The following is a 25,002-nucleotide window of genomic DNA, read 5'->3' as shown; positions in this document are numbered from 1 at the left end:
CAATTAATCACAATTAACCATCACGATAAGATTATAATATGCCTTATTACAACTACCTAGGGAAAATATAATTACTTTAATTTAGGAAAAAAACAAAAAATTAGTACATTCTCTTTGATATTTCCAAAGCTAAAAAAATACAAAATTGTGGGCTCTCACGTTGGGGGATATAATTCTTTCCCATGTAGTAACAACAACAATAATAATAATAAAAGAAAAATAAATCAAAGTTTAAAATGGGTAATAACTAGTAGATATACAAAATTGAGTTCTAAGAAGATTTGGCCGTCAAGAAAACATGCTCCCCCAATACCACCTCCACACCCGGTTGGCCATCGATGAAATCCACCCTAATCTGTTTCACCCAAAACAAGCTCAACAGTTCAATACACTCAGTAAAAAGTAGGCATAAATAAGAGGAACATTAAGCTTTTAGGCCCGGCCAAATTAAAACAAACCTTCCCATTTCCGGAGGAGAACTCCGACTTCAAGTTGGAGAGATCTCTTGATAACAAGTAAACTTCAAGTGCTCGGGCCGATTTCTCGTTACCTAAAACCGTTCTCACGAGCATAAGAGAGAGAGAGAACGAGGGAAGGAAAGAAAGAAAGAAAGCGAGAGAGCAAGAGATACTATATACCTTCATATAAAGCAGTTATAGAATCTGAATTGAACACCGGTACTGGTCTGGCCAAGATAATCGAAAACGAAATCCCGGCTACGTTATGGAAACTTTCTTCAGCAAGTGTGACCTGCAAATTTCGAAAAACCACAAACTCGTATCGTCAATATGATCTAGACGCAACATTTCTTCAGCAACCATGGGTAGATTGAATATGATAAAACTGAGGCAAGCCACCACCAGCCGCTTCATGTTTCGGCTAATGATTTAAACAGATGAAAACTCGGTGGATCATTTTAATGCATTCAAGCTACTGAAAAATGATTATAGCCCATATTTGGATCTCTAGTAACTTTGTGAGATTCCATATTGGTTGGAGAGGGGAACGAAACATTCCTTATAAGGGTGTGAAAACTTCTCACTAGCAAACGCACTTTAAAACTCCGAGGCTGACAGCAATACGTAACAGGCCAAAACAAACAATATCTACTAGCGGTGACTTGGAGCCGTTACAAATGGTATCAGAGCCACATGATATAGAATATGAGATGCAACTTACAGCATATGAAGGCAACACAGCAGACGGAAGCAGGGGGGAACCGATTGCCTCACTTATGTATAGTTCCTACGAACGAATGCAGTTCATTTAGTCATGGACCGAGGACATTTAAGGTGTAAAGTAGCTGAGATTGTAGGTTCAAAAATAGGCAGCTTGCTACTGACCTGTGCACGTAGCACTCGCTCGGCTACTGAAATATCGTCATCTAGTGATTGAAAATACACCTCGACTGTGTCAGTAGGTTCAAGGGCAGCTTTCTTCCTCAACTTCTGGATTCTATTAACAATCTAAAAATGGATAACTAGTTAGTTAGGATATAACAGAATTCTTACGAAATTTCGCTACCGATAACACACTGCCATGTATCAACGCATAGCATTTGGCTAACAATTCGACAAAGGATGCCAACTACAACATCCAACTTTCTCTAAATAGAAAATATAAATTCATTCAAAGAACTCGCAAGTAAAACCATGGGGTGCTAAGTCACCAACCGGAACTCAAGGGAGATTAAAAACCATATATAGAGATCAAAAGCAAGGAACGTGCAAGATACCTCACGAGCAACACCGGCCTCAAATAGAGACTCGTCTGGACGTAAATCCAAAATCACAAGTACATCACCTAAAATGAAGTACAAGAAAAAAGTGAGATTTAAGACCCTTAGATGGTTAAATAACATTGATTTGTTAAAGTTTCTCACCATCTCCAGAAGCATCTATTTCCTTATCTGTCATACCATCGGGTCGTCTGAAATCCCGGACAACCTTAAGATAACGGTGAATTCCAGGGTAAGTTAGTAATGAGTAGAATCTAAATAGTTCTTCAAAATAAAAAAATAATGGCCGAGAAAGATGGCCCGCCCCCAAGAGCACAAACCGACATGATAACCAACTACATGACACCTCAATTTCCCCAAGATAGCACAAAGAAAGTAAGATATATCAGCAATAACAAGGTTGCTTAACAAACTAAATTCTTCATACACCATGGGTCTAGAGCCCACCTATAACGACCCAGGCCCACCGCTAGCAAATGTTGTCCTCTTTGGGCTTTCCCTTTCGGGCTTCCCCTCAAGGCTTTAAAACACATCTGCTAGGAGAAGGTTTCCACACCCTTATAAAGGGTGTTTTGTTCTCCTCCCAACCAATGTGGGACATCACAACAATATCACATTTCACAATTTGGTTCATAACTTGCAAATTTCTTTCTCAATAATATGATCGAGGTATGCATAGGTAATTAGAAGTGCCACTTCCAAGAAGCTCAATTAACAGACATCTAAATTAGATGGCTACATAGGATAAGGGATACCAAAAATATATGTACCTCAACATACACATACATATAAACACCCCTGTAATTAGACCCATGAACACTTGTGCTACTCAATCAGAGATCATAGTACATTTCGAAAGAGAAAAAAATACCTTTATCTCAGATAACCTTAAGCAATGGGTAGCAATTGTGACATTTCCCACTTTCTCAAAAGCCAAGATATCTTCCTGTGACATTGCTTTCACTTCCTTTGCCACAACTCCCATAGCTTTTCCAAGACGCTTTCCCAATAAACTAGAATAGAACAATCGTGTTCAAACATCTGGACAGAGAAAATAATCACTTCAAAAGGAGGAATTTTCAGTACCTAAAGTCTGGCTCAGCACGGAGAGATGCATACTTCAATGTATCATTGCATGGGATAAGAGATCTTATATTTAATTCCTCTAGAACGTACTGCAAAAAAATTAGGTACAGATAAGCCATAAACAATTAGTTGAGGAACAAAAAGATAATATTAAGCATAAAAAGTAAGAAAAAAGCAGAAACAGAGGGGGGAAAAAAAAAAAAAAAAGGATCAACACAAATATTTATGCTATATGAGAAACTAGCCATTCCAAGTTCATTGTGATAATAAACTTAGTTAACACCCTTACAAAATGGATTAAAGTACATTTATGTTATAAGATTTGACCCCCATAAAAAAGAAGAACGCCAAATCAAAGAAAAGAGGATTAGCACAAATATTTATGCTATAATGAGAAAATAGACATCTCAAGTTCATCATGATAGTGAACCCTTTAAAAAAAGATTAGCATATTTATGTTAAAAGATTTGACATCCCCCTTAAGAAACTAAAATAAGACTAATTGGGGGATAAAAAAGAGAGCACACTAGAAAATGGTATTTGCATTCAAGATACAGTGAATCTAAAAAAAAGCACAACATTTCAAGATATAGATACCTCTCTTAGCTTTCCGGCTATGTCATCAAGAAAATCTTTATCAGGATGAACCACTATCATTTCTCTGATGAGATTAGAGAATCAGAGATGGCAAAGAAGAGGATATAGAAAAAAATCAGCGAGAAGCAGAAATATATGCATAGTAGATAATAGAAATTCGGGAAAGTAAAGGCAAACCTCAAAGGTGTTTTAAGAGGTTTGTTATGACGCTCCCGAATGTTGCGAGCAAGATCAATAATTGTCATCATCCTTGTAACACTTTCTTCAATTCTTTCACCTCTCTAAGCATTCAATGAGGAATATCAAATAGTGAAAAACAGGAATAAGAAATAAATTTGGAAGCAGTTCGAATAATATGCATTCATGAGAATTTATGTTCAAATCAAGGTAGGTGTCGATGTTGTTCTTTGTATACATTAGAAAGAAAAACAAAAGGCACAAACACTTTTTTTTGTTTATGATTTCTGAAGCACAAGTAAAGAGCTTAATGTTGATCAACTTTTAACAGGTTTCGTAATGTTTTGTCATTCAAGAGACTATTTCATTCCCAAGTAAAACAAATATATGAATAAGAGAATGGAAGTGCACGAACAATAAAATCCTTTGAAATATGACAGGAACCCAGGGTTACAAAAATGCTTCTCAATTCTTTGACATCAGAAATTAGATACAGTCCCCCTTCATCTCAAGTATTCCAGTTGGAGGTCAGGAGATGGGGCAATTTGTATGCAGAAATAGGCTGAAAGTGAGTCGTCTTTTAATTGTGGATGATCTTATTATCTCCATAATATTTACCTACATTGGATGGATGATCCTTTTCCTTGCCCAATCCCCTCTATATAAGAGAAGGGCCCTGTTAAACCTAGCCACCCAGGAAATAATTTCCAGAAATTAAACTACTAGAAATATTGCATAGAAGTTTACTGATAATCAATACCTTTCCTCCTTCTAGAGGATAAGAGCAATAATGAATGCTTTCCTCAGACCCGTCAGAAACTTTGCGCAAGTTTTGATATAAAACTTCAGTGAAAAACGGTGTAAATGGAGCCATGACCTTACAAGATGTTAGAAGGACCTGAAGGCACAATATATTGGGTGTTTAGAATGAATAGAAACTAGAATCAACAAGGAAATAACAGAGTTACAAAAAATAAAAACAAAAAACAAGATAGTATAATATTTTATTAAAAAAAATGTATGTTCCAACATTAATTCGTGTTAAACAAACAAAAAAATCTACATTAAACTACGTCTTATCAAACTTGCAGCACATGAGCAGCTACGAAAATGCGATGTTCGTTTTCTAAACTAAAACTAGCATGTCATGTACAGTATTTCATATAAATTTACAGAGATACCAATAGCAATAAAGAAAACATAACAGAGAATCAGAAACTACATATGCAGACTTGGACAATCATTTATCTAAATATAGGAAAAATATGTCCCATACATGGTACAGAGTAGAAAGAGCTATCCGGCAGTCTTCTTCCCCAGTACGGCCTTTTAGTCTCTTGCGGTTGAACCTCACATAAATATTTGTAAGGTTGTCAAGGAACTTTAAGAGATACGGAACTACCTGTAGTATCATGTGCGCAATTAATGATGAAAAGTGTTAAAAAAAAAAATAATAATAAATAAATAAAGTAAGTTTCAAACGTAAAACTTCAATTAAAAGGAACAAAAAAATGAAAAAAATTGACAAGACTGCCTACAGAAATCTAAAATAAGTCCTTAAGGAGGCATTAGGCATAGGCTCAATTTTAAAAGTTACACCAATTACTAAGTATATAATCAAATATTACTTATTAGTCAAATCCAGAAGAAGTCGGTAGCCATATCTATCAATTAAAGGTGGCTAACCGTGTAGAGTCGGTAGGCATCCATTTCTTTCCTGACAAAATATACTAAACTCTGGGTGGCAGAGTTTATCCATTGGTCAAGCACATTGAAGGACTTTTGAAGGGTGGCTTGATCCAGGGGAGAAAATCGTGCAAGCCCTTCAATCTCAAGCCTCTTGGCATTCTGGACAAGGAATCTATATGCATTGTACCATGGCAGGAAAACGTCCCTGACCTGAGAATTATAAAGAAGCAGTTAAAGGGGGGGGCGGGGAGAGTAGGAAACTGGTCTCCGTAAAGCATTCCATGAAGCAACACCGAAGTTAATGACAATATAGGACCCAAGTGGTGCACTGAGAAAAATCTTAAACGTAAACATTAATTAAGACACTTACAACACCGAAAACACCCTCCTTCTTGAATCGTAAAATCTCGGCACGTACCACTGGAGAATTTATAAGATATAATCTCAGAGCATCCTGAAAAAAAAGAAAAAAGGGAAGAAACCTTCATAAAATTACAACCACAAGTAGTCAAAAGGAAAATTCAATGACACTCTTGGAGCTTTCTTTTTTTTTTTTTTTGCCTTGTAGACGTCAAAGAAGAAGAAACAAAAATTCATTCATTGAATGAAGTTGTACCAAAAAGGAAGAAAGAGCCTTCCAACCACCCAAGGTGGATTACAAAAAACTTCTCCACCTACCAATGAGGTTTGTGAGACAATAGTCTTTAAGAGAGTTTGTACATTTACACCACTCTTGATGGTTTCAATGCTTACAGAATAATGAAAAGTGAAGTCTGAGAAATACAAGATAAGTAAGAAACACAGATATAATACAGAACTTACAGCTCCGTAATCATTTATGATTTCCATTGGTGAAGGGTAATTTTTCAACCTTTTACTCATCTTCTTTCCATCCTCAGCAAGGACAAGGCCATTACAAATAAGGTTCCTAAATGCTGGTTTCCCAAATAAAGCAGTAGACAGAACCATGAGAGTGTAGAACCTGCAGAAGTATAGAGAAAATAAATAGAAAGTGAGAAGCCTAAGGATCCACTAATGTAAAACCAAATTGTGTGTGTATGTACGCGAGATGGAGAGTGTGTTCCTTAACTCATTGTGGACAATTGGCAAAGCAAAACCATAAACTTATTAAAAAAATCTTTTTAAAAAGCACCAAACTACTCTGTAATCAAAATACCTAAAAGGTACCTTTTTATTTTTAAACAAGATACAAAACTTTTCATTGAAAAAATGATATATCAACGAAAAGTGACTGATGCTCAATGATACAAACTCCAACATGGGAGTGAACAAAAGAAATAACAGAATATAAGCAAACCCAGTTGAAAACAAAACTGAAAACCGAACTTACAAATCCAAACAAGCTGAAACCCATACTACAAGACAAAGATCAACAATGAAGGACAGAAAAGGCACTCCATTTGAGATAGATAGCTTGAGTAGAGAAACCATCTAGAGGCTTTGAGAGGGAACTCCAAGAAGAGGCCTTAAGAAGAGTTGCTTCAAATCTTTCAGACCAAGGAAGTTACTTTCCGAACCCAAAAAAAGGAAGCCTGGGAATTCTTCTTTGAAAGCCAAACACTGGAATGTTTAAAGGACTGAGATTGGCGAGAATGATTCCGAACCATCTCCACAAAACCCCAGTGAAAATGCTTGTGGTTAACCACTCCCAACTGTGAGTCTCTCCTACCTTAGAACTGGGTGTAATATCGATATTTAGTTGCATATTTTTCTCAAGATTGGAGAGTGCTAGACTGTACATGCAAAATTCCATCCTTGGGTAGAAAAACTTTGCTAGATGAATCACTACAAAAAACATCACTTACTTACAGAAGAATGAATGCACGAGACTTTGAAGAAGCTCAACCAAAGAAATTTCAACACCTCAGTTGGGAGATGGACAATCAAATCTTTTGTTTGTTCTGCATATCCTCATCAACTAAAATTGTCATTTCCTCACACCAGATTCAAAAATAACTATTTCAGATGCAACAACTTTTCACCTCCATGGAGAAGTTTGCAACTAAAGCAACTTTAAAATAAAAGAAGCTTAGATAATAAAACCTTAGAGGAAGGAGTCGGATAGATGTAATCTGATGAAGACAGGAAGAAACGTGAGGGGGAAAGGGAAAGGAGGAGAGAGCGTGCCTCTCATTGATATTTTCCTCATTTGTTTGCCATCGTGGAAAAGCATGGATAGTAAGGTGGCTGATTTTTGGAAATTATCCATGGCTTCTTGGAACTTTAGCCCCAGAAGAAATGATACGAATCGAGAGGCCGAGGATGGGCTATCCTATCTCACGCACTTGAAAAGGCCAACCTTAGTGAATCCTCCAATTTTTGGTCGTAGAATTTAGAGAAAATGGGTATTTTACAACGAAATGTTTGTCCAAAACACCATCTTCATCAGGTGATAGGGGTTATGAGAACTTTATCCTTCAATCTGGAAACGTCCTTTTCCAAAAAGGAGATTTTTTTATTTTTTTTATTTGAGAGTTAAGCCACTCATGCCTCAATACTTGAGACAATTTGCAAAGATGTCTCCCTTGGATGTCCATTATTCCGAGTTGGTGCATCATGTTCAAAAGTGGAAGACGAACACAAAGCCACCTCTTCATTCGATGCAAACAGGCCAGTATTTTTTTGAAAATTTAATCTTGAAGCTTTTGGTAGGCAGAGTGTCTTCTTTTGACATTCAGGTCTTTCTTCCTCTTTTGTTCAATGGTCACCCATTAAAAAAATAATAATAAATAAAAAAGGAAGACCCCTTAGCTTATCTTCATTTGGGCTCATTTCTGGTCCTCTTGGTTGGAGCGCAACTTCCTTATTTTCCCAAATAAGGAGCAAGATGCATAATTCTTTCCCACATGAAATCCTTCAATCAAAACTCTCATCACTCCCCTCCGATACCAACTGCCTAAGGATATCAACAACTACAAGGAAAGGAATAAGGGATCAAGGTTCTTGGAAGTGCCTTCAACTCTACGACTTGGGATCTAATCAGGACAGTTATGTTTCCCCTTTTCATTTCTAATTTTGTTATTTGGGCGGAGGTGGAACTCTTATTGACTTGTATAAAAGCCATGTTTCCCTTTTCATTATGACACTTAATACTTTAGCATAACATGATTATAAACTCACAAATATCATTTACTAGATATCTCATATCGCATATAGTTATCTCAATATGATCAAAACATACAAACATATTGCAGGCCAATAATATCCTAAATCTTTTAGCATCAAAAGTCATCGAGAAGTTTCAAACCATGCCTGCAGTGAGTCTGCTTCCCCGTAGAAATAAAAGAAGACATCAATTTTCCAACCAAAAATGAAAAAAGAAACAATCAAAGGAAATAAATCAACATATCACTCTTTGAAAGTTTAGCCACGAAATAAATTCAAATTAATGATTTACAACTCAAAACAACAGGAGAACAATTGTACAACTTGACACATTCATATTTTGGAAATGTGATATGGTCAAAAAACAAATAACATGAAACTTACCATCCACGAGTTTGATCGAGCCCCTCTGCCACAAAGTGCCCAGGAAAGTTCTTCTCAAAAAGCTCAACGTTTTCAAATGGATAATGAATATAAGCATATGGCATAGATCCACTTTCAAACCAACAATCAAACACCTGCAGTAAAGATAACGGAACAAAAAATACAAGTATAAACACTATATGAAAATAAAACTTCATAATGAAATATATAAGTAGAAAATGTGGTTAAGAGAGGAAAACTATAGAAACTTACACAAATAACTCCTTTAATAAAACATAAACCCATAACAACCCGCACTGGTACCTTCCAGAAAATAAAAAAAAGGAGAAAGGAGGAGGAGTGTTTAAAATGTTAAAACGTAACCAAACCCCATTATCCAAAAAACATCTCTGCACAATTCCTCCCAAGAAATATTATCCTGTCTGATTTGTGACTTGGCCATTTATTTAAACTTCTTTGTTCTTGCCGGGCATTCGGATGGTTTAGGGTGAGTTTGTCTAGTTGCCTTGCAATATTCCCATGATTTGTTACATTCGCCCAAGTTTTCGTGAATTCCTTCAACTGAATGCTCCACCAACAGCAAGAGTGGACATTCTTGAAGACAGAATTTCAGGTGGGAAGATGGATTCTAAGCCGGGATGAACCACACCAAGTCCGACGTGGGAAATTAATTTTTGTCCGCCAACAAGCTCCTTTACAAGGAGGTTGCTTCATACAAATCTTGGTGAAAATCAACTGAGAAGCAATCTTATTAATGAATGAGTTTACATCCAAGGAAAAAGTACAAATGGCTACTTCAGACCAAGCTCCTAAATATCTACGTTTGACCAACCTGTGGGTTAATAAAGCTAACGGCTAGTGTAGGATACCAATGGCTACTTTATACCAAGCTCCTAACTAACAATTAATTAACTAAGGTGGCCATTGCATCATTTCGGTTTCTCCCTAATACTCACTAACAGTTGTCTACCCTTTTCTCCATTTACAAGTTATAAGTACCCTCCCTAATTGGACAACGAACTGTTGAACTAACTCAAATGCTAACCATTGAATCTTACAACAGATCACCGATTTGAGGACTTTTATCATCCCCATTAGCTTGTATACCTAAGGAGGTGCTTGAAGACCAGGTTTCTGATTTTTTTTCCCTCGAGGTCTGCATTTTGCTGGAACTTGAAACATGAAATCAAGCATTCTAAGGCTGTCTTCTAGGTAATGAGCATTTGTTTCAATCATAGGTTTGCATGAGGAATTTGCTGTAGTTGCTACAAGGGCTCGATTTATTTCGTTGGTTGGTTAGCAAAGGGCTTTAATTTTGGTGGTTGTGCATGGGGATCTTCCTTTCCGAGTAAAAAAAAATTGTGGGTGAACAAAAGGACTTAATATACGTCTTGTGTGGGTTTGTGCATAATATACGCTTGTTTCTTTTTTTTCTTTTTTTAAAAAAAAGTTAAGCTGTAAAAAGCAACAAAATAATTACCTTAACTTGCATAGTTCCAAAAGAAGAGTAAGAAATGCCAGTATTGATTGATTTCTCAACCAGAAAAATAATATTTAAGGGAAAAAAGATTATGTGGTCTTACATCATCTACTCTTCGAAGCACACCATATTCAGGACCTCTTTTGGAAGGAATTGTAATGTGATCAATCTTGTGCCTGTGCAAATCAAATACCTGAAAAATAGAAAACAAAGGATGCCCGCAAAAAAAAAAAAATCACGAAGTGCCAACCAGAAGATCAAGAAGAAACTTCTCAAAAGATTACATGAGGGTTTCCAAACCATTTGAATAACATTTTTGCGGTATTTTGCGGTAGAAGTTGTCCATTTATTTTGTTCTCCATGGTAGGAATCATGTTCTCAGACATGGAAACCAGTGGAGACTTCTTTAAGTTACATAAGTATACTCATTTAAGACCGTAGGTAACGCATCACAGTCAAATCCAGTGGGCAAGAACATGGTGCATAAAGGATGTGCAAATTCAATCTTCCAAGACTACATATATTAACAACAGTCAACTGATAAAAAACAAAACTATTAGAACTTTCTATTAGCTACCATAATCTTACATCATATTTTTCACTTTTTTCAATATCAGTGAACATATGGCCAAGTTGCATGCACGTCAACTATTCTCACAGGACAACCACTCAACCCTACTACATTTGATAGCGAAGAAAACCCTTAGGTTATTAAATTCTAAGTAGGTGGCTACAATGGCTTGAACCAATTTCCTCTAACCTCTTTATTATTTACATTAGTTTGACCACAAAGTCAACCTGCACCGATCATATTTTTACACTTTTCAAAGTACCTAGTAACCTTGGAGATTCTACTTTTCATTTAAAAAGGTAACAAGGTTCTGAACCAACTAGCAATTTAAAAAGATCAAGTTCTTATGGAATGCTAGAAAAATTTTCATACGTGGCAAACAGTTTGACAAAGATAAATAAAACTAACTGTAAAGATGACTCAATCCAGAGAAGTTATATTCGCAGATAAAAAGAGGTGGGAAATAAAGAATGAGACCTTAGCACCAGAAAGCTTCTCAAGTTTCTCAATTGAATCCATGACCAGTATTTCCTCCCCATCCTCACTAACCCAGACAGGGAGAGGTGTTCCCCAAAATCTACTTCGACTGACAGCCCAATCTCTTGCATTCTCAAGCCAATTATGGAATCTTTTCTCCTGCAATTTTTTTAGGAAAAAAAGACATTACAAGAGGACTCAATTTACACCAAGTAAGAGATAGGAAAATAATAGAAGTCAAAGTAGGTTGGAGATCTTGTTCCTTTTCTCCTGCAATTTGGCATTGACAAATAAAGATGAAAAAAAAAAACATCTTATGATCCATGAAACAGTTCTTTCTCACATCAGCGCTTCGTTCTTCCAACACAAGTATTTTCCAAGATTCAATTTTGAAGTTCTAAAATGTTTGTAGTTTTAAGTTTAAAAGAGTACATCAATTCAAATCATTAGTGTACATCAAACATGAAAAATTATTATGATAGATGCCATTGTCACAAGCATAGATATATTAATATGAAAAAGAAATTTACATAAAGATACTTTTACAGAAGAGGGATGGTGTATGTGTGTGCACACGTGTGGTTAAAGAACCATCTGAAAGATATAAAAAATACTGAATGTCAAGGGTGTTATTTCTTCATGGCAACGAGATACTTCTTTCAATCTTTTGCATCTTGATTCATATCATACTAACACTTTTTACACTATGCATAAAACTCTACCCCACCCAACCTTACCCACAAATACTTGTCCAGAAAAATTGAAATGTAAATATTTAACAGAGGAGTTTTGTATAACGAATAGAACCTTCACAAAGTCGGGCACCCAGTAAGTCTTCTCGTTGTTTTCAAGTAATTTCTCCTTTAATTTCTCAACTCGGACAAACCTAGAGAGAAATCTAGTTGGTTAGGATGGTAACAATTGAGGAAAACAAAAACAAGCCATACAAAATTGTAGATGAAAACGAGAACAAGCCATACAACATTTGTAAGCATTCAAGAATGAATATCAGATAGGACAAAGGTGAAATGCATCTAGAAAGAGAAAAAAAATAGTAATATAAGCACTTAAATCAAGTCCGAATTTAAATTCAACAATAGCAACCCTTGGTTCTCAATAAAAGTGTCGTTATTATGAGGGTTTTGATTTTCTTAAAGAACAAGCTATAAAACGGATATCCATAATTTCTTTGCCATTTTAGAAATGTTATCTTCCAAACAACTGTCCAAAGTGTGAACCAAACCCAACAGCCCACTTCATTTATTCAGAGGGTGGGAGGAAAACGGTTGCAAAGTCAAAATGTACACGTGCGCAAAAACAAAAACACCAGCGAAATTCAGACATGGACCCAAATACAAAAGCATAAAACAGATTTCAAAATAGATAAATAAATGGACTTGCCAGCTTGGGACAGCCCTGTAGATAAGGGGAGTATCGGATCTCCAGCAGAAAGGATAAGAATGAGTGAAGCTTCCCGATTTAACAAGCCTCCCTTGTGCCTGAAATAGAAAGATTTATGACCAATAATGCATGATTCAATATGAAATGATTAATAATTTTACCAGGTCCCAACATATTTTTATTTAAAATAGTTTTATTCTCCTCTCATTTTCACTTCTCATAATCCAAAAGCAACAAGAAGATCAACATAAATATAAAATTACAGAATGAAAACATAATTGTCAAGTAGATACATCCCAAACGACAAAGCTATATAGGATATTATTAGAAACTATCCTTGACTAGTAATATGAACCAAGGAATCAAGCTAGACTCCAATATCTCAAGAATCATCATAAGTTGAATTAACAAGTTCAAGACCCATACATTTTTCTATCTTTTCATTTATCAGTGAGAAGTGTGTTCTAGATCTAAAAATAGTTCAAGATGAAAACAAGAACCAAGGTCATATTGTGAATTCAAGCTCACTTCTGAATGCCCCAAGCTTATCATGATTGCATCAAAGAGTTACCAATTTGCAAGGGTTTTTATATCACATAGGATGGTAGGAATATATTGGGATTGTATCTCAGCATGTAATGATTCGATATATATTCCATGAAAAATTCAACTGGAACATACTACGTTGTGTGTCAGAACATACCTTCACAGCATCAATTATATCCTTGTCCGCATCCTTCACATAACGTCCAGAAAAATCAGTAATCTTTGTCGTAAAGCAACCATCATCATCAACAGCAACAATCAGATTCTCACCCTATAAGCAAATGGCAAAAACATAAGCAAAAGTAAGACAGGAAATGAAAAAATAAAGTAACTTATCCTCAGAAACAATTGGAGCCCTGTTTTGCATTCTTTTTTCGAGAAAAAAAAAGGGAGTGAATGAAAATAAAGATAAGTAAAATTGAACTTAAATATCTACCAAGGAAAAATAAGCACCTCCCAATTCAAACAAATATCACTAGATAAATAATTAGCGTTCAAATCAGAGATAGAACACGAATGAGATGCTTTGAAAATAGTGATGTTGAATCGTTCCATCCAAGCTTTAGACTTGTCTTCGAAAATCCTTGGTTTTTCTCAAACCAAATTCCTGAAACTAAAGCTTTGATAGTGTCAACCCAAATCCTTTAGGACCCCGTTTTAGTAATGTCTCTGGCTTTAGCCTCTGCTTTTTGTTTTGCTTCCTGTTTTGGTTTAAATTTTTATCCTCTATGAAAATAAGGCTTCTCATTTAAAAATATATATATGTAAAAGTCACTTAAAAATAATAATTGAAGAAAGGCTAAGAAATTTTTACCCTCTATGAAATTAAGGCTCAAACTGTTACTTCGTATTTTTTCCCTCTATCAAAGTAAGGCTATTCATTTTCTATCTGCAACATTTGTACGTTTCATGTGTTCTTCATATTTTAAATTTAAAGTTAAATAAATTTTAAAAGACTAAAAATTAAATATATTATTCCAAGTGATAAACTCATTTCACTTTTTGATAAAATCAAATGTATGACATAATATACCATGAATTTAATTATACAAAAGTTATAGCATAAAATAGGTGAATGATTTAATTAATAATATTTAAGATTTTAAAGATAAAAAATAAACTAAATGTTAAGTCGGTAACTACCGATATCTTTATTGTATATAAATATATTATTAAACACACCTTGAACGATTTTCAAATTTCGATCCAATATCTAAATCTATCATCAAATATATATACAAAAACATTGAAAACATAGAATACAACTTTGTTTCTTGTCGAATATCTTGTTTTTATTTCGAAGTTCTGTACTCAAATCACTGAACAAATACACCTCATATCATATCACTACCCTTCACAATTGCTAAAATATTCATAAAGTAATACATCATCATGTTTCTTGGTCATCAGCAAACATGTAATGTGGAGTCATACGACACTTATTAATCATTCATGAAAAATAAAAGAATCTAGAAACACAAACCTTATTGATTACTTGGTTCTCGATGCAAACACGATAATCGTCTTCACCAAATGCAGGAGCACAATGAACAATACCCGTACCACTATCATCAGTAACATAACTATCCGCAACAACTCTAAATGCCACGTCAGAAAATTCTTTGAAGTAATCAAACAATGGCTCATACCTGCAGAAAATTAGTATATTTAATATTATTCAACGCCACAATAGATACTATTTTATAAACATGCAGGACAAAAGTTTAGCAGTCTTGCTAAAATCATCTAGAAACACATTAATATTAATCAAATTGCTTACCTTTTACCCACAAGAGAAGCTCCCAATACTTCCTCCAATATCTCAAATGAATCCTCCACTGAGTTCTCTGTCTTTGAATTTGAGGATCCTTTTGTCTTAGGATTTGACTTTTTAGAAACATCAGTTGGGCCATTTGGTGCTTTCACTTTTTGTTTCTCAACAGGTAGAGCTGATAATCGGGATTTAGCAACAACAAAAACTTTTCCAGACACCTTATTGCGAACCTGTTATTATTTTTCCAAATACATTAGATTATCTATTAATAAATAAATAGTTCTTAAGAGCCCAGGCACAATGTGCAAAAGCATATTTTTGTAGTAAGGCACACAATATATTAAGAAACATACGTGTGTAGCATGGAGTTGGAGTATAATGTATTGAATATTAGTAAGATTAAAGAAATCGAAGCACTTCAAGTGGCAAGTGCATTCAAGGATACCTAGCCCTTTCCAATTCAACATACAACGATAATGATATCAGCAAAGGCTCTAGACCCCTTGATTTAACAACATGAAGCATGAATTTTGATGCTAAGAGGATGGATGGAAGCTATAGTGAACATACAATGATAACTATATAAACAGCACAAGAAATAACAAATTTTCATAAAAAATTAAAGAAGTACAAGTAAAGAAAATCATGATACAAAATAGTAATCAAGTGCATTGTAATGTAACGTTTAACATTTTTTATGTTTTATCATTTTGTATCATAAAAAAGACCAATTCTTATCGTCTGTTTCAAAAAGAAATTTTAAATATCAAATCCAATCCTTCGAAAATACCAATATATTCAAAGGTTTTTGACTGTATTTTAAATAGGAAGTTTAAATATACTAAATGGTTTTGATCTAATATCTACAATCTATAATCTCTACTATATATAAAAGCTCCTATTTAGGAGAATCTTCAGCCTTCAAAATGCCTATTTTTGTTTCCAAATATTAATTTTTATAAGAAACAAACTTAATATATTCAGAAGGGAAGATACGATCCCCAATCAAAGAGCTAGCTATTCACTCAGTAAAATAAGAGAGAAAAGGTAGTAATAAAAGAATTTGGCAAAGTTCAGATAATCACTACTCAAGTAATATACACAAGGATGAAATAGAGAAAACAATATTTCAAAGCTCATCTGAATCATTGACCAAAGATGCAGTAAAACAGAAGTAATCAGCAAGCACTTCACAGAAAGATTTGACAAAGTTAAATTATAAACACAAAAACAAACAGCAAACAATAAGCTTATCTGGTTAAGAGAATTTAAACCACATAAAAGTATACTCCACCAAGAAGTAATATATTGAAAATAAATTTCCGTCATCAGACCTTCACATAGATGAAATTTGCATTAACACAAAGGGCAAGATTACTCGGAAGAGTCCATGGAGTTGTTGTCCAAGCCACAAAAGCTGCATTGTGGGGATCTTCAAGTACTGGAAAAGTTACCATTATTTCAGGATCAGGAACATCCTGTGTAAGGTAGAACTCTTAAATATCAGAAGGAAGACAGACAAATCACCAATTCATACGTTAACCCAGAAAAGTGATGTTAGCAAATTGATCAAGGAATTACAAAGCATATTCAGTCAAACCACTAAAGAGTCAGAAAATTTTCTGTTGACTTCCTTTAAAAATCTATGCATGAACCCACGGAACGAAACTTTGGGTTTTCCTTTAAACCCCCCAATACTATTTTAAGTACAAAATATCATTGCTTCAATTATCAAATCATTATTTTCTAATTAAAAAAATGTATCTTGTATTTAAATACTATTTACTATTAAAAAAATAATTAAAAAAACACTTTTTATAGGAAATGATATTGCTTTAAAACACAAAAAGGAACCTAGGGAGCCAGGGTAGAAAGATCCCCTTCCCAACGAAAAAAACGACTATAAGAAACCTTCCAATTGTTGAAACATTAGTACGGTTGTAATTATAAAAGATTTTTTTGTGACTTAAAGCCCACCAAGAAGCAGTAAGTTGTACATTTCTGAAAAAAGAAAAAAGAAAAAAGGACATGCAGACTTATCTTTGAAGGTTCTATGGTTCCTATCCAATTAAATATACCACAAAAGGACATGACCTGCACATTCCCACTAAATAATAGCTTGGTTAGACAACTTCCACCTCGAGAGGACCTCCAAGTTCCGCTCTTTGATAGATTTAGGCAGACAAATATTCAAACCAAAAGTAATCATAAGGACATTCCAACTTTTGATAGCAAAGAGGCAATGAAGAAAAACGGGGTCCAGATTCTCTTCACTACTCAGGCAGAGGCAACCAGTAGAGGGGCACAAAAACCAATTTTTACACTTCCTTTGAAATAGCTAATGCGTGTTCAAGGCTCTACAAGCAAAAGACCACCAAAAAAAAAAAAAAAAACCTTGGCATCTTTAGTAATTGAAGTGTCCGATTTCACCAAGAAGAGGCAGCCTAACTTTTGGGGTTGTTTTCGTTAGATTCAAAAAAACAGACTTAGAGGAGAAGTTGCCTTTTGACTCCAGAGATCACCGCACTTTATTTAGTATTTGAAGTGTCAGATTTCATCAATAAGAGAGGACCTAATTTTTGGGGTTGTTTTCGTTAGCTTCAAAATAACAGACTTAGTGGAGAAGTTGTCCTTTGAATCCAGAGATCACTGCACACTATCATCTCCAACTCTCAGTTGCACCACATCAATGGAATTAACAAGGCCAATCCAATTTTCCATCTCCCCTTTGAAAAGGCCTTTTCTGAGGCCAAGGCCCCAATCTCGCTTCCACATTCCAACAATCAGAAATAGTGGCATACTACATCAAAGCGAGAAAAAATATTAAAAAATACCTCCTTTAAAGTAAAGCTTCCTACCCATTTATCCTTCCAAAAACAGGTGAAATTTCCTTTCGTAGTACAAAAGTCAAAAGCCAGAAGAATAAGGAATAGTTGCTGGCAATATCAAACCACGGCTTACGTCTCACAATGGCGATGGGCTTGAGAGTATTCCTCCCATTTAGCTCTTCACCGTAAATACTCGAAATAACTCTATGCTAGCGAGCACTTTTTTCTTGAGAAAATCTCAACTACTACTTGAGTAACAAGGCATTATTACTCTATTGAAAAGCACCAATACCGGGCCCTCCATAACGCAAAGGGAAGGAAGTTTTCCCCCAATTCACCAAGTTAATAGAAGACCATAAGGTGCCCTATCCAAAAACAAATTTCTAACCAGCCTATCGATCTCATTAGTCCCTTTGGAGCTTTGAGGATGGAAAAGAATTACAGGAGAAGATTATCAATAACTGACCGAGCAAGGGTGAGGCGACCTCCCTTAGAAATCATTAGGATACTTCATTTCTCTATTCTTGTAGTAAGACTTTCAAGCACCAGATCCCAAGAAGACTTTTTCCAAAAGTCCCCCCGGGATGCCATATAAGAGAAAGGCATAACATCAATCTTGCAACCAAAACTATCAGCATATAAAATAACCAGCTTGTTCTCAACATTAGTGCTGATAATAGATCATATCATCAACATATTGGAGGTGGGAAGCTTCAATATCGTTCCTTCCAACTAAAAAGCCTTTGAGGATTCTATATTGGCAGTAGTATTGAATTAACCGACTAAATGAATTGCCTATCATCATAAATAAGGAACGATATTGTCTAGAGCAATGACGGAATCACATCAGAGGGTCATCATTGTCTTCTTTCATAGGAAATCCGATTACTAAGTCTTCCTCATCTCTACTACTCAGACAAACCAAGGAGACGTCCAATGAAGTTCAATCTCAATCGGCTTCCCATATCCCGAGGACTAGGGCTTTTGCCTTTAAATTCTTTTCTTGCATCTTTGGAAAAGATTTAGCCTTTCGACTAAAATAATCTGAGTTTGATTTTCCTAAGAACAAAAATCAGTCTTAGATTTGCCTTTATTTTCTATTTGATTTAAAGGAAGTTAGATGTTGAAAGGGCCAATTGGATTTGGAAGGTTGGGAATGGCGCTTTTAGGCTGATCATTTTTTCTTGTGAGGACCATGGAATCCATTTTCTCAGCATCATGTGATCTAACCACTAGAAGTGTCTTTTGAAATTGACATTCGGCAACAATTTGAGGAATAGTTCCCAAGGTGGTAGAGTACCAAATTTTGACCTCCATGATGCCATCTTAAACTCCAAATATCCAAGGGATTGTCAAGGACTCATTTCCTTCCCTGTAAAAATTTCCATATGCCTCCGGCAAAAAGTCTCCATGGGCTCTAACTTCTTTTCCAATCAATCATTTACCAACTACAAAAGTGCAAACTTGGATTTGGGAGGCTCAAAACATTTTTGGGGAATGGCACTTTTAGTCTGATCGTTCTTTCTTGTGAGGACTACGGAATCCATTTTCTCAACATCATGTGATCTATCCACTAGAAGTGTCTTTCGAAATTGACATTTGGCACCAATTTGAGGAATAGTTCCCAAGGTGTTAAGAGTACCAAATTTTGACCTCCATGATGTCAACTTAAACTCCAAATATCCAAGGGATTTGTCAAGGAATCGTTTCCTTCCCTGTAAAAATTTCCATATGTCTCCGGCAAAAAGTCTCCATGGGCTCTAACTTCTTTTCCAATCAATCATTTACCAACTACAGAAGTGCAAACTTGGATGTGGGAGGCTCAAACGACTTCTGGGGAATGGCACTTTTAGTCTGATCATTCTGTCTCTACAGAAGTGAAAACTTGGATTTGGGAGGCTCAAACGATTTTTGGGGAATGGTGCTTTTAGTCTGATCATTCTTTCTTGTGAGGACCATGGAATCCATTTTCTCAACATTATGTGATGTATTTACTAGAAGTGTCTTTTGAAATTAACATTAGGCACCAATTTGAGGAATAGTTCCTAAGGTGTTAGAGTACCAAATTTTGACCTCCATGATGTGATCTTAAACTCCAAATATCCAAGGGATTGTCAAGGACTCGTTTCGTTCCCTATAAAAGTTTCCATATGCCTCCTGCAAAAAAGTCTCCATGGGCTCTGACTTCTTTTCCAATCAATCATTTACCAACTACAGAAGTGCAAGCTTGAGCCATGAATAAGACCACCCTATCGAATAATCTAACTTTAAAGAAATAAAGCCACATTTGTTACCTTTAACCTTTATTGCAACCTCCAAGTGATCAATGAGGCAAGAATTCAAGCTAGAATCATCCAAGAAATCTTCAAAGGTATTCCTCACAGCTTTAAATGTTTCCATGCTCCATATGTGCAAGGGGATGTTTCCCAATTTAACCTAATTCCCATAAGAAGGGACTACACTGATTCGACCATGAATGAGGGGGTTCCAAAGCTCCAAACTAATTGTAATAGGCCCAAAAGTGACTTGCCCTTTATTGGTATCAAGAATACGAGCACACTCCATCAAAGGGCATTACAGAGGGCTTTCTCAGGTCAAATGACGTTAATAATGAAAGAGAATTTAGTCTATTCTTAGAGGGTTTCAAGAACCTTACCCCATTTGTTATGAATGTCCCTTCGTGTAATAATCATGGTTTATTCCCTATTCAGATGCCTTACATTTTTTGTGCCTGATTCTTCTTTGTTAACCACGAGCATCCCATACCTTTAAACTTCAATTTTTCCTCTGTTTCTTTACCATTCTTTAGAGCCTTGACAAACGACACATTATGAGAGGTAAAGGCCATTTGTCCAACTAATGGAGAAATCATGTTGTTTTTTCCCTTTTCCTTTTAAAAGGTCATACAAAAGTCTTTTGAAAGCTGAGGTCTGAGTCAGAAGGGATGACAATGTTCTCTTGCCCCTTAAACTCTAGATTTTGGTAAACTCTATGAAGCTGCCTCTTTTGTTTGTTATCTTTTGCAATGAAATGAAGCCTCTTTGATACTCTGTTTTTCCAAAAAAAAAAAAAAATCTTTTGTAAACGACGAGCTAAGAGAAAGTCTTCCAACACGTCAACTACTCAAAGGATAATGATTTGTTCGACTGAAACTTCGTAGGAGCATCTAATGTGTTTTTCCACGATCTAGATGTATCCACCATTTTTTCTTTGTCAAAAGAACCCGATAATACTTTATTGTTTTATTTCCAGTTGATGGTAGATCGGAGTGATGAGGGATGAACGGGACAAGGTTTCACTGAGAGAAAGAGAGTACTGCATCTTCAATGTCATCTCTCATTTATTCCAACGTGATTAAGTACTCTACGAACTCATATCCATTTAAGTGCAATTGCTTAATTATGGTTTATCAATTTCTTAAAGAAAAGACCTCTCTGTCTAGCAAAAAAAAAAAACAAAAAAAATAAATAAATAAGCGACAAATTTAAATAATTTTAATTTATCGAATATCTCATTCATTGCACATCGAAAATTATACCAGAAAGGGTCAACTAAAACATATATGTCCATGGTTTCTATCAATAAAATAGAACTAATTAATATGTATTGTAAGGACAAATTTCCGATGGAAGAAAGCCCCAAACCTTATAGCTCTGACCAGCTTCGAAGTTTGAAAGTGGTGTCTTACAACCAGTACTATACGGCATAACCTAAAGAAAGCAAAAACAAAAACAAAAACAAATTTATAAATGAACTTGTGTCCAATAATTGAATTCAAGTAATTGCAGTTAGTTACATATTTACACAGTTCTAAAAACCAATAAACTTACAAAGACACATTATCCAATATCATGTAGACCCTTTAACAGGAAACCATATCTATAAATAATACTACTCAAAACATGGCAAAACAAGAAAGAGAGACACACAAAGGCATAAACATTTGCAATTACTACAAGTGTGTGCCGTTATGCTTTCTTTTGTTTTTTTTTTTTTTTTCCGATCGAAACAATTTCAAGGATGTGGATGTTGAACTACAAAAGGAAGAGGGGAAAAGGAAGGCTCAATTCCAAAGGGATTCAAAAAAACTTCTCAAATTGGACAAAAGAGAAACCGGACTATAACATTGAAAAGGGGCGATAATTTACACCAAAAACTGAATAGATGGACTCTCTCTACCCTCCCTCCTCTCTCTCTCTCTCCTCTACACCCCTCTTTGGCCTCTCACCTCTCGTCCATGGCCACTAAGCTCCTCTCCCCTCGCAAACTACAGACCCCTTACCTCACCCTAAGAAAACTACTCCAACCAACCTAAACCGAATCAAACGTTGTAAACAAAGTCCATCAATAATAAAATATGCTACAAAATCTTGAGCTATACGCTACTTATCTCCGTCAAATGAATTTGAAAGTTTATGACAAAAACATTTCTCATGTTTGGGATTAAAGATTGTTCTGAACTACAACTAGAGATCTCAAATAACTTTTCGCTTGAAAAACTGTTGGCTAAATATAAGAACTTATACCCGAGTGAGCTACCCCCCACCAGCTCCACCCAAAAAAACTCACATACTTACTTTAAACACACAAATATAACATGTGCCAAGGCTCTAAAACAACATTACATTTTATTCTGAGATAATATACATGACACTATCAGAAAAATCCAATGCAATGCAATGCAATGCAACACGTCCAAGCACATATCTTCTCCCAAAAAACAATCCTATGATATTCTTCACTTCTAATTCCGACACAACTAACGACTCCATAATGATATTCAATGAAAAAACATACCCAACTGCTTTGCTCGAAATACTCATTCTCTTAAATAATCATGATCACACGATGCACATATCATTTGATAGTCAAATGCAAACTCAAGAATACAACACATAAATTCAAAACCCCGCATTGCCTCCCATCTTTAAAATAAAATATCATGAAAGAATGAAGAAGCAACGCATAATATAATTCAAGTAAACTTCAGGAATATCAGCTGAATTGTGTTAATGGAGATAATTAATAAACCAACTAACCTTGAAACCTTTATAGACAAGACCCTTCTCGTAGAGCTGAGAGAAAACCCACCAAACACTCTCCATGAACTTCAAATCCATCGTCTTATAATCGTTCTTAAAATCAATCCATCGTCCAGTACGCGTGATGATTTTTTCCCACTCCCCCACATACCTCGTAACTATACTTCTGCATTCTTCATTGTACTTTTCAATCCCCATCTTCAACACATCGTCTCTCCTCTTAATCCCCAGCTTCTGATCAATCTCGTTCTCCACAGGCAATCCATGGCAGTCCCATCCAAAGCGACGAGTCACATGATGACCGGTCATGACCTGATACCGGGTGACAATATCCTTGATCGTGCCCGCCAAGATGTGACCATAGTGTGGGAGACCAGTGGCAAACGGAGGCCCATCATAAAAAATGTACTCAGGAAGGTCCCGGGTGCGTTCAAGCTGAGTCTCAAACGCCTTGATATCAGACCAATACTCAAGCACACCCTCCTCGTGCTTAGGAAACGAAAAGTCCTTACCCTCACAGACCTCATCCATGGCGACACTACGCTTAAGTTCAAGAAAAGGGTTTGTTCAGAAATCGACCAAATGTGCAGGGCAGGTGCCAATCAGAGTGCAAAGACGGATTCAGGGGAATAACAAGAATTCCCCGGAATTCAACCTGCATAGTTTCAGTTAAAAATGAGAAAGATGATGAAAAACATTCAAATTTTGCAGTAAGAAAAAAAAAACAGAACAAATCAAAGTAATTGATACTGAGCTTTGAATCCTGTGTTGGAGAAGAATTGGATATAGAGCAGAAAGAGAATAAAGAAGGGAGTTGAGAGAAATACGGGAGATTGGCGGAAGCGGAAAGAGTGGGTTTGCACCAAGTTACCCTAGAACTTCACTGTCAACGGCTGATTTCATGGAAACGAATGCGAATGGCACCATTATAAGCAGCGTTTCTACTTTGGTAGGGCGTTGGTTTGGAATGGTATGGTCTGCTCAGCTCAGTTTTATGCTTAATTAAAACACCCGGTTTAGTTTCATTCCGTGGACTAAAAAAATCTCTTTTTTTTTTCTCTCTCTTTTTCTTTCTTTCTTTCTTGTTGATTTTGTTTCTTTTAAATTTTTTATTTTTAATTTTGATCATTACAATTTTTTTTTTTGGGTTAAATTATAAAAAGTTATAATTTAATTTCTTTAACTTAAAAATTAAAATTTTACAAAAGATCGACCATAAAAGATAAACGGTATTTTTCTCAAAGTGCATGAGTGTGCACACACGAGGGATGTGAGTGGGTGTGTTGGTTAAGATAACTAGTGGAGGATTATTACTTTGTCTATTACATGTCACGTGTTTGTTTGTTAAGATAACTAGTGGAGGATTATTAAAGCCAGCAGATACGAGAGTCGCTTCCTCTTCTGACAGGCAATTAGAGTTAGGTGACTACTTTATTAGTTTATCCGTGACAAATAATAAACTTCAAAGACTAAAGAGGCTTAACAACACTTCAGAGACTAAAGAGGTTTACATACGATGAATCTGACATTCAATTACGGTAGCACAAAAAGAGTATCCACTCAATAGTGATGCGACTTTTTCGAGACTAAAGAGGTATACAGACGATAAAAGCCTCAATTATGGTAGCCCAAGGTAGTTTGAGAAGTCGGAAAAACAATCAAAATCAAGATAATGGTAGCCGACGACGATATGATTAGAAGAAAAACGATGTTGACAACAGAATCATCGAGAGGTAGCATCGACACTAAACTACTAAAGACGGTGTAAACGAGAATAAAAAGATGGAACACGTGACAAAGTGAGAAAAATACGAGTTTTTTCTTATTTTCTATTGCATTAACTCTTGAATTTGAAAGTTCACTTTCACTTTATGTCTACTTTAAATTTCTGGGATTTCCTTTTGCGATCCTTAACGTAACATTAATCTTAGAAGTTTAAAAAACGTTATCACTAATAGAACGAGAATATCTTTATCAACGAGTGATAATTTAATTAAATTAGTTAAAATTATTTTAATAATTTAACTTAGTGATTAGAAAGCTATTGGGCTGAATCCACAACTCAACCCATCAACACAGTCCACAA

The 25,002-nt window shown here is 35.5% G+C and overlaps 1 protein-coding gene across 1 annotated transcript; it reads right to left on the bottom strand.

The window, feature by feature from the left end:
• Positions 1–100: 100 nt before the first annotated feature.
• On the bottom strand, positions 101–23,897 carry LOC111495907 (isoleucine--tRNA ligase, cytoplasmic-like). Its single transcript, XM_023146064.1, has 28 exons — positions 23,744–23,897; positions 22,914–23,571; positions 21,519–21,584; positions 16,381–16,524; positions 15,053–15,276; positions 14,756–14,921; positions 13,430–13,543; positions 12,727–12,824; positions 12,133–12,211; positions 11,326–11,484; positions 10,381–10,470; positions 8,798–8,931; positions 6,110–6,269; positions 5,658–5,741; positions 5,285–5,497; positions 4,875–5,000; positions 4,359–4,496; positions 3,599–3,702; positions 3,422–3,485; positions 2,825–2,913; positions 2,610–2,751; positions 1,883–1,946; positions 1,736–1,803; positions 1,344–1,466; positions 1,180–1,245; positions 639–750; positions 459–550; positions 101–355 (listed from the first exon to the last, which is right to left on the bottom strand). The coding sequence occupies exons 2-28, from the start codon at positions 23,445–23,447 to the stop codon at positions 272–274; spliced, it is 3,537 nt and encodes a 1,178-aa protein (XP_023001832.1). The 5' UTR covers positions 23,448–23,571; positions 23,744–23,897; the 3' UTR covers positions 101–271.
• Positions 23,898–25,002: the final 1,105 nt, after the last annotated feature.

This window comes from Cucurbita maxima, unplaced genomic scaffold (assembly GCF_002738345.1).
Source record: "Cucurbita maxima cultivar Rimu unplaced genomic scaffold, Cmax_1.0 Cma_Scf00022, whole genome shotgun sequence".
NCBI lineage: Eukaryota > Viridiplantae > Streptophyta > Magnoliopsida > Cucurbitales > Cucurbitaceae > Cucurbita > Cucurbita maxima.
This window is presented reverse-complemented; position numbering and strand designations above follow the sequence as displayed.

Bases quoted from the DNA above. Each gene is read 5' to 3' on its own strand.
- LOC111495907 (XM_023146064.1), bottom strand. From the start codon at position 23,447: ATGGATGAGGTCTGTGAGGGTAAGGACTTTTCGTTTCCTAAGCACGAG. The intron at 14,922-15,052 runs GTAAGCAATTTG...AATTTTCTGCAG, and splicing joins GCTTCTCTTGTGGGTAAAAG to GTATGAGCCATTGTTTGATT. The intron at 1,246-1,343 runs GTCAGTAGCAAG...ATTCGTTCGTAG, and splicing joins AGCGAGTGCTACGTGCACAG to GAACTATACATAAGTGAGGC.